Source organism: Trachurus trachurus (genome assembly GCF_905171665.1).
Source record: "Trachurus trachurus genome assembly, chromosome: 6".
NCBI classification, from domain to species: Eukaryota; Metazoa; Chordata; class Actinopteri; order Carangiformes; family Carangidae; genus Trachurus; species Trachurus trachurus.
In genome coordinates, this window is record NC_139897.1 from 34,073,150 (window position 1) to 34,083,376 (window position 10,227).

General features: G+C 44.3%; 2 protein-coding genes across 3 annotated transcripts in view; one reads left to right on the forward strand and one right to left on the reverse strand.

Annotated features, from left to right (window-relative positions):
* The window catches only part of LOC310987529 (uncharacterized protein), a 300,910-nt gene that overhangs the window by 59,251 nt on the left and 231,432 nt on the right, over positions 1-10,227 (forward strand). Inside the window, exon 13 of the mRNA XM_083973836.1 lies at positions 181-354. Within this exon, the coding sequence (XP_083829962.1) occupies positions 181-354 (174 nt within the window). The remainder of the gene's footprint in view (positions 1-180; positions 355-10,227) is intronic.
* Positions 1-10,227, reverse strand: part of LOC310987593 (spatacsin-like) — a 59,421-nt gene that overhangs the window by 25,760 nt on the left and 23,434 nt on the right. Inside the window, exons 4-6 of one of the 2 annotated variants that reach the window (XM_083973920.1) lie at positions 8,252-8,328; positions 7,077-7,384; positions 5,838-6,077 (exon numbers count right to left, since the gene is read on the reverse strand). In XM_083973920.1, coding sequence (XP_083830046.1) covers positions 5,903-6,077; positions 7,077-7,384; positions 8,252-8,328 — 560 coding nt within the window. In that variant the 3' untranslated portion in view covers positions 5,838-5,902. Of the gene's footprint in view, positions 1-5,837; positions 6,078-7,076; positions 7,385-8,251; positions 8,329-10,227 lie in introns of those variants that run through there. The other variant, XM_083973921.1, reaches the window with a different exon arrangement.

A 10,227-nucleotide genomic window follows, 5' to 3' on the forward strand; every position in this document is an offset into this window, starting at 1 on the left:
CCAACAGGTATTGATCAGATATTGATGTGGATGTGGATGATGTGTGTAGAAGGCCACATGACGATGATCCTCAACAACACAAGGACAAAGTCCCTCTACTCATTTACACACTGATCATTGATCAGGACACATCTGATCAATCATCAATCATTTCATCTTCTTCTTTTATTATTTATTCAGATTGTGGAGCTGCAGTTTGTCAGAGATCAGCTGTTCTTCTCTGGTCTCAGCTCTGAAGTCCAACCCCTCCCACCTGAGAGAACTTGACCTGAGCTTCAACAACCTGCAGGATTCAGGAGTGAAGGATCTGAGTGGTTTTCTGGAGAGTCCAGACTGTAGACTGGAGACTCTGAGGTCAGACTCTGTTTTATTTCTGTGCTCAGATGAATGTGATGTGAAGGTTGTGTTGATACTGAGCTGCAGACATGAGGCTGATATTCTACTGATCCACACTGAGGCTGTAGGACAGGGTACGCAGGCGCTCACAGACCAAGACCAGGGCTGTGGGGGGTCGGCACCTCAGACAGCTCATCACACAAAAACCTCACAACAAACCGATTCATGCACAATGGTTTACACAGATCCAAGTGCAATACTTTTTCCCCGCAATCCATGCCGTCCTGACATCAGCTGTTATGGTTGTACAACATGAGTTTGTCTGGATGGAGCCACAGGTGGAGCTGACAGGTGAAGAGGCGGAGTCACTGCGTCTGTGTTGAAGCAGCAGCAGCTTCTCATGAATATTAATGAGCTGTTTTCTCTCTATGTGACTGTTTAACCTGCTTCCTGTTGCTTCAGCTGTTGGACTTTGATTTTCTAAACTTGTTCTTTCTGAAGCTTCTTCAGCTCTGAACAGATGATGAGACACTGAACGCTGTCAACAAGGAGCTTTGTCCTCAACTCACTGCTTTTATTCTTTATTCAGATTGTGGAACTGCAGTTTGGCAGAGATCAACTGTTCTTCTCTGGTCTCAGCTCTGAAGTCCAACCCCTCCCACCTGAGACTCCTGGACCTGGGTGACAACTACAGCCTGAAGGATTCAGGAGTGAAGCATCTGAGTGGTTTTCTGGAGAGTCCAGACTGTAGACTGGGGGCACTGGGGTCAGACTCTGTTTTATTTCTGTGCTCAGATGAATGTGATGTGAAAGTTGTGTTGACACTGTTGTCACTGTTGTAGATCTGAGATCTTTGATCCACAACTGAACCTGATTGATCTTCACTCAGAACTTGAATCATTGACTTTGATGTCATGAATGAAGGACGTTTGAAATAGTTGTTGTCTCATGTTTCCAGTTGTTCTTCTCTCACACTGACAATGACTCTTCACTTTCAGCTCATTTCACTCAGTCTGATCAATAATCAATTATCTGATCACTTCAGATGTGTGTGTGTGTGTGTGTGTGTGTGTGTGTGTGTGTGTGTGTGTGTGTGTGTGTGTGTGTGTGTGTGTGTGTGTGTGTGTGTGTGTGTGTGTGTGTGTGTGTGTGTGTGTGTGTGTGTGTGAAACATTCAAAGCCAACATCCCGTAATAAGTGTTGAAGCAGCAGCAGCTTCTCATGAATATTAATGAGCTGTTTTCTCTCTATGTGACTGTTTAACCTGCTTCCTGTTGCTTCAGCTGTTGGACTTTGATTTTCTAAACTTGTTCTTTCTGAAGCTTCTTCAGCTCTGAACAGATGATGAGACACTGAACGCTGTCAACAAGGAGCTTTGTCCTCAACTCACTGCTTTTATTCTTTATTCAGATTGGTGCGCTGCAGTTTATCAGAGATCAGCTGTTCTTCTCTGGTCTTAGCTCTGAAGTCCAACCCCTCCCACCTGAGAGAACTGGACCTGAGCTGGAACGAGCTGCAAGATTCAGGAGTGAAGCATCTGAGTGGTTTTCTGGAGAGTCCAGACTGTAGACTGGAGACTCTGAGGTCAGTTCACTGACTGTTACTGTTGTAGATCTTAGATCTTTGATCCACAACTGAACCTGATTGATCTTCACTCAGAACTTGAATCATTGACTTTGATGTCATGAATGAAGGACGTTTGAAATAGTTGTTGTCATGTTTCCACTTGTTCTTCTCTCACACTGACAATGACTCTTCACTTTCAGCTCATTTCACTCAGTCTGATCAATAATCAATGATCTGATCACTTCAGCTGTGTGTGTGTGTGTGTGTGTGTGTGTGTGTGTGCGTGTGTGTGCGTGCGTGGCCCGTGCGCTCTTCATTTCATCTCCTTCTTTTATTCTTTATTCAGATTGAGCAGCTGCAGGTTGTCAGAGATCAGCTGTTCTTCTCTGGTCTCAGCTCTGAAGTCCAACCCCTCCCACCTGAGACGCCTGGACCTGAGTGGAGGAGACTACATCCTGAGCTCTTCAGCTCTGCAGCAGCTTCATGATCTTGTGAAGAGTCCAGACTTTCGACTGGAGACTCTGCAGTGAGTCTGATCTGTAGCTGTTTCCACAGCTGATGAGACTGTGGGAGTGAAATAAAGTGTAAAGTGCAGCAGGTGAACCTGTCAGGATGTGACATCACACATGACATCATCTATGACATCACAGACTCAGAAAACGCTGCAGCAGCTTCAATGTGTCAATCATCAGTGATCCAGTCACAGGTAAAGGTGTTGAGTCAAACAGGAACAATGAGCTTCACCTGTCACTCAAGTACAGGAAGTACTTTTACTCCTTTAACTCCAAACCAAATACCTTTACTGTGATACTGTCATTATAGAAACTTTGACTCTGCTCCTATATTATTTTCCTAGACAAATAACCAAGTCCAGTTGCTTTCGATTTAAAATTCCTTTGAGATACTATGACCTGGACAAATGAGAATATGCACAGGCTCCTATATTATAGTATTCACTGTGATACCTTGTAAGAAGTACTTTTACTGTGATGCTGTATCTATGGAAACTACTCTTCTTGTTGTACTGTAAATACATGAGTTATTTTTACTAGGGCCCGACCGATTTATCGGCGAGCCGATTAAAGCAGAAGTAAGTGATATATTTGTGTTAATCTAAGTCTTAAATAGTTATATCTTCCGACAGCAATCACTTCTATAGAGTGTTTGGACTGAAACACGGGTCTCTCAGTCCCTCTGCTCTGCTCTGAGCCGAGGAGAAAACATTTATCGTATCCTACAGTTTTTATCCAATGAGGAGAGAGAACGGCATGCAGGGCTGTGTGTGCAGCCAAGGGACGCCGTGAATGTGGCGACGTAGGGACGAGGACTGTTATGGTGCGTTCAAGGCAGCCTGTAACTCGTGTTTTTCCGACCTGTGAAGTCGTACCAGTTCGATCTGGTACGAGTTCACGGGTCAGAAGTTACGAGTGGCCGTTATAGTGACTTTCACAGGTAAAACAGGTCGGAAAAACACGAGTGGGTTGCCTGGAACGCTACAAAGTCGTAAGTTGTGACTTGAAGCTGTAATTTACGATTTCAAAAGCCTGCCTGGAACGCAGCATTAGCCAAAACGACCGGATCGCTTACTTCTGCTTTAAATTGGCCAATTATAGCCCATTTGAGAATAATCGGTAATCGGCCAAAACGCGCTGATTGTCACCGATATTTTCAGAAATAAAATGCAGGGAATAAGACTTGGTTTTACTTTGAAAATGTTCCCCCATTTAAAAAGATCCCGACATTAGGCTATTTATCCTGTAGAGGGCGCATCCTCTCTCTCCACTATCCACTTTGACTGAGCAGGACATGCTTTCCTTTTCTTTTCTTTTTTACCGCGGTCGGGTGAATTAATTAATGCTCGTGACTCCGGCCGTGTTGGGTCCGAGATTCAACAAGCCGGTCGGGTTTTACCGTAGACTAATTACAGGCAGTATGCCCGTTTATCACCAATAAACACAGTACCTAGATGAGGTGGGTGAGTGACTGAGCTGACTGAGGCTGTAACACGGGGGGAGGAGGGGCGGAGGGGCGGCGGTGCGGGTCTCTGACTGCAGCGGGACTATCATGTCTCTGCTCCGTGAGACTGACCGCCTGTGAGCGCTGTGGGACCGGGGCTCGCGGCAGCACCCGCTAATGGTTGAAAACAGCGGTGATAGGCTACGTGCTTCCACGTCGGAGTCAACAAAACGTCTGGAACAACATTGGAAAAAGTCGCTAATAAAAAAAGAGAGAGAGCGAGAGAGAGAGACCGCCGTGCCGTGTAAAAACAACAAAAAAGTCATGACTTCCTGTATCTGGCCCTTCAAATTAAAAGCCTACAGCCTTTCACAGTTCAGTCATATTGATTTTGACTTAATTTTGACAAGACAGGGCTCCAAATGTTGTTGTTTTTTCCTGCAACCAATTGACCAAGGAAATTTTGGCCACCCTACTTTATATATTATATCATTTATGTAGCCCTAGATATATTACTTAAATTAATAAAATTGTAAAACTTTATATTAAAAAAAATAATCGGCCGATTAATCGGTTATCGGATTTTCCCCCCCTAATAATCGTAATCGGCATCGGCCCCAAAAAATCCATATCGGTCGGGCCCTAATTTTTACTGTTTTACTGTAAGTACAGGGACTACTTTTACTGTGGTACTGTAAATAAATTATACTTTGTGAAGTACAATTACTGTGATTCTGAAAATACTTTTACTCTGATACTGTCTACAGAAACTACTTTTATTGTTGTGCTGTAAATACATTAAGTATATTTACTGTGTTGCTGTAAGTACAAGGAGTACTTTTCCTTTGGTACCGTAACTAAAGGATACCTTATATGAAGTACTTTTACTCTGATACTGCATCTGCAGGAAGTACACTGATGCTGCCTTCAGGTGCAGTCAGGCAGTCGGCAAACAAACCGGATGTCACTTTAGTCAATGAGAGAAAGGCGGTAAACCATTGGTGAGGTAATCACTACGACATCGCCATGACAACATATTGTCACGTGCACATTGTTTTGCCTTGAGCCGACCAGTTGTTTATCCCGTTATGTGCAGCGGCTGTCGTCCGTCTGCCTGATTCCACGTGAATGCAGCATAAAGAATACGATTGAGTCTAAATTTTCACACAGTTAACAGTCTTTAATTTATCAATAAAAAACTGATTCAGTGAGAGCGACATCACAGTCTGATGGATCAATCATTATTTATTGATTATTAATCTCCACAGAAGGTGTTTGGTACCTTTTTTATATAAATTACTTTTGTATACTCATTTAGTGACCAGTCAGTGAATAGTTACTGAACAGTCAAACAGTCGGGGAAAAGTCGATGAACAGTCAAACAGTCATTGAACAGTTGGCAAAAAGTCGGTAAAGAGTTACTGAAAAGTCAATGAACAGTCAGTTCAGAGCTGGTGAACAGTCAAAGACAGTGAACAATCAGTGAATAGTTGGTGAACAGTCAGCAAACGGTTGGCAAACAGTTGGTAAACAGTCAGAGAGTAGTCGTGGAACAGTCCGTAAACAGTCAGTGAACAGTCGGCAAAAAGTCAATCTGCGAAGAGCGAACAGTCGAAAAACAGTCGGTGAAAAGTGAACAGTCGCTAAACAGTCAGAGAACAATTGGCGAACAGTCAGAGAATAGTCAATGGACAGTCGGCAAAAAGTCGGTAAACAGTCAGTGGACAGTCGGTGAATAGTCGGCCAAAAAGTCAAACAGTCGGTGAAGAGTGAAGAGTCAGTGAAGGGTCGGTAAGGAGTCATTAACAGTCGGCGAAGAATGAACAGTCGGTGAACAGTCGGCAAAAACTCAAACAGTCTGCGAAGAGTGAACAGTCGGTAAACAGTAAACAGTCAGTGAAGAGTCAGTGAACAGTTGGTGAACAGTCAAAGAGTCGGTGAACAGTCGGTGAACAATCGGTGAACAGTCATTGAAGAGTCAGTGAATAGTCGGTGAACAGTCGGTGAAGAGTCCAACAGTCAGTGAAGAGGGAACAGTCATGGATCAGCTGGCCAGTCTGTCGTTCAGGTAGTTGGAGGTGTTGGCGTCCTGCAGCAGCGTCTTGGTGACATCATACAGGTTCTGCTGATAGGCCAGTCTGTAGCGGCCGTACGCGTCGTCACAGTGCGTCAGCAGCCGCTTCACGTTGGTGGTGGCGCTGCTGGGGGCGCCGTCGAGCCTGAAACCACACACACACACACACAGACACACACACACACACACACACACACACACACACACAGACACACACACACACAGGTGAGCAGTGTTGGTAATAACGGCGTTAGAGTATAACGGCGTTATTAACACAGCTGATCGATCGGAAAAAAATGAATTTACTTTCCGTCACTGAAAACAGGTTCTTGAATGTAACTCGGTTAAGACGTATCCTCAAGATGTTTTTTGCAGTTCTGTAAGTTCATGCTGCTGTACTTGCTGACATCATGCAGCATGATGATGATGATGGTAAAAATTTACAGATAAAAACACGCAGAAATGACAGATAGAGGGGAAAAGGCTTTATGCACAGCTCCACAGCTCCACTGCTCCACTGCTCCTGAATCCATGTGTGTCTGACCATTACTGAGGTCAGAGTCACAGACACACCTGGATTAATCAGTTTGTCCAATAATGTAAGACAGGAAATAAAGGAACTGGTTTAAGTTGTAGGAAATTTTGCTCTTGGTGTTTTTAATTCTTCTTTTTTTAAAGTATTTTAATTATGTGTTTTTAGTTTCATGTTTTTTACTTTTTATATTTATTTCATGAACTGCAGCGCTTTCTGTCGAGCCCAAGCTGTCTCTTGTTTTATGTGTATGTGTTCTTTTTAAATGTCCTGTTTCTGATTTGATTGTTTGTTTTCTGTTGCTTGTTTAACTCTCAACAGCAAAACTAGTTTACCCTTGGGTATCAATAAAGTAACCTGAACCTGAAGTAGCTGTGCATAAAGCCTATTCAATCAACCTAGTGGGAGCATTGTAAAAATAAAAAAAAAACGTTTTAAAGTAACGAAAAAGTTACTTTCTCTGTAACGCATTACGTTTTGGTATAGTAACTAGTAACTGTAACTAGTTACTATTTTTCAGTAACTTGCACAACACTGCAGGTGAGAGGGGGCGGAGCCGGCGGCCGAGACACAGCTGTGCCGTCTGCAACCTGCTCCGAGAGAGAGTCTCACTTCTTGAAGACGTCCTCCAACAGGCCGGCGGTCAGCGGTCGGTGGCGTTTGAACTCGTCCAGGTACAGGAAGTCTCCCTTCAGGATGACGCGCCGGTGCAGGATGTGGGCCCAGTCGGGGCTGTAGCCGTACGCCTCCGCCACCACGAACACCTGGAAGCAGCGTGGCAGCTCGGACACCGTGCTCAGCAGCTCCGCCGGGCGCAGGTTGATGACACGCAGGTCCGAGCCCTGGTTCAGGAAGTGGAGCTGAAGAGAAACGAGCTTCGCTGTGCAGACGCAGCGAGTCGCCTGGCGCACACACGAGTCCTTGAAACACAAACACACACACACAGGTAGATTGTGTCAGACTGAAGAGACACAGGAGTTTATGATGTGAACTTGTTTCTGTTTGTGGTTTGACGTCGTTTCTACAGGTCTGATCCACACAACGCTGCAGGAAACACAGTGTTTCTATTGATTCACGCTGAGTTTATCCAGAGTTTACTGCAGAGCTGCACTGAGTATGTGATCAATAATTAAAGTTACTGATTGATTGTCAAACGGTTAAAATGTTGAAGCCCCAAGTTTTTGAACCATATCGAAGCAGGAGTACCAGTAGTACTGGCCCCCAAAAATCTCAGATTTGATCGTTTTCATGTCTTGCTCTTTTGTGATTGTCCTTTTCATTTATTGTTGCATTTGTGTGTGTTCTTGAACATATTGATACTTTGAGATCTGTGACTGTCTTGTCTTTAAATTAATCTTAGTTAAAAATCCTAACCCAATTTTAATTAATTCAGGGGTTTGTAACAAAGAAAAACTTTCCTCCGGCAATAAATAAAGTAATTCTGTCTGAATCTGAAATGAAAGAGCCTATAAATAAAGTTGGAATAGAGTTTGTAGTTATAATCCTACTCACTCTGGATGACTTGAGAGGTTGTGGAGGTTCAGGTCTAAAATCATCTCACAGGTAAAAACAATAAAGGGGGCAGTGCTCATATAGAAACATGAAAAGGGGGCGCAGCTCAGAAAAGGGGCAGAGCTCATGTAGAAACAGAAAAGGGGCAGAGCTCATGTAGAAACAGAAAAGGGGCAGAGCTCATGTAGAAACATGAAAAGGGGGCGGAGTTCAGGTAGAAACAGAAAAGGGGCGGGACTCATGTAGAAACATGAAAAGGGGCGGGGCTCAGGTACCTTGGAGAAGCTCTCTGCAGCGTCCTTCAGCAGACCCAACACTTTGACCAGAGAACTCTTCAGCTCAGGAGTCACAACTGTTCATGAGAAACAGGAACAGAAACATAAAGTGTTAGCATCTGTTAGCTGCTGTTCGCTAAGGTGACAAAATTTCTGAAATGAAAATCGGGGACATTTTCAGCGGGGTGGGCAAAAATCATTAGTTTGTTATTCTGTTCGGCCATTTTCTTTATTGTCCTCTAGTCCTTCATACTTTGTGCTATTTCAACAATTCATATATCAAAACTCGTGTTTTTTTCCAGGACATTATTGCTATGACTTTTCTCTTTTCAACTATTTGTACTTTTTAAATTATTTAACTTTTTCTTATTTTTTTTACCCATAGGAAATTAATTGAAACAGTCTTCAAACTCTAGACTTAAGACCTTCCTTTAAGACAGAGCTTTTAGTTAGGGCTGGTTCAGGTAGCTCTGAACCATTTTATAGCTATGCTGCTATAGACTTAGGCCGAATTCCGATTCTCCCCTTAGCCCTAGCCCTTGGCCCTAACCCTTCGTTTTGCGCGTTCACGTGAAGTGGTAGGGGTGTCCCAATTCTGGTTCAGACGAGGGTTAGGGGGAAGGGGTAGGGCTATCTCGCCCTCGAAACGGAGATTTTTCAGGGGCACACTACGGACCGAGGGCTATGGCAAGTTTCCCAGAATGCATCTTGCGGCAACCGGCAGCTGATTTATTTCTCACTGTAGCGCTGTTATTACGCCATTTTGTTAAGTTTTAATATTTTTTCATGCGAGAAAGTAGCTGTTTAGATCCCCAATGTGCGGTCGGTTTATCCACATGAGGCTGTTTAGACGTTTGCTCCGATGTTTTTCGGAGAAGTGAAGCTCCACGGTGGAGCCTCCACCTGTGGAGCAGATCAGCGGCTCGTCACGGAGACACCACCTTGTCCGGAGAGCTCGTCAGCCGGCCAACCTCCCGACCTCGTCCCGGTAGAAAAGACGACCGCTAATTAACTTACCCGCAGGGTTTTAAAGGTTTACCGCCACGTAGATACGCCTACCATGTCTGTTTGTATGGCTGAAGTGCACAGCAAAAAACTCCTGAGCTAAGTTGATGAAATACCGACCAATTTTAAGTCATAAAGTGGTAATAATCTTTTCCGTGTACAGTAACCATGCTATTAACAAAATAAAATTTATTGTAGAGTGATCGGTTCATTGTAAAACATTTATTTATTTAGGCTACTTAAATGTGGTGATTTTAGTATGTAGCCCAGAGGCAGTCCTCCTCACTTTTCATTCAAACAAACTAATGCGACTGCCACAGTTGTTAAATTTCATCAATGAGACCAACATCAATCTCCTAGAAAGAATTAGTAACACTTTACTTGAAGGTATCATCATAAGAGTGACATGACACTGTCATAAGAGTGTCATGTCACTCTTATGACAGAGTGACATAGAGTGACTAACCCTAACCACCTCGGGGGGGCAACCACTGGATGGACAGCGGCTGGACGATGCCACGCTGGACCGGGCGCCTTCTCCCGTCTCCCTTCCCACCTCCCCCTCTCTGCTGTCTCTTTTTCTTATCTCTTTTACATCTTACATGGTCATGATAGTGCGTAGGAGGGGACATGGGACTAACCTCCGTTGGCCCGTACCTTGCCCTGGTCTTCCAGCTCCGTTTCAAGGGCAAGGGTAAGGGCTAGGGGTAGGGCTAGGGGTAGGGGTAGGGATGAAAAATAGAATCGGAATTGGGCCTTAGACTGCTGGGGGACACAGCTGGTTACACAGAGCCCTCTCCTCTCCTCTCCTCTCCTCTCCTCTCCTCTCCTCTCCTCTCCTCTCCTCTCCCCTCCTCTCCTCTCCTCAGTATATTTTTGAACTGTCATTTTCTGTTGTACTTTGTAGTTTGGCCTTGGTGTCTCGCACTCTCTCTGTGTTTCCGCAGATCCACCGGAGCTCCATCTCTCTG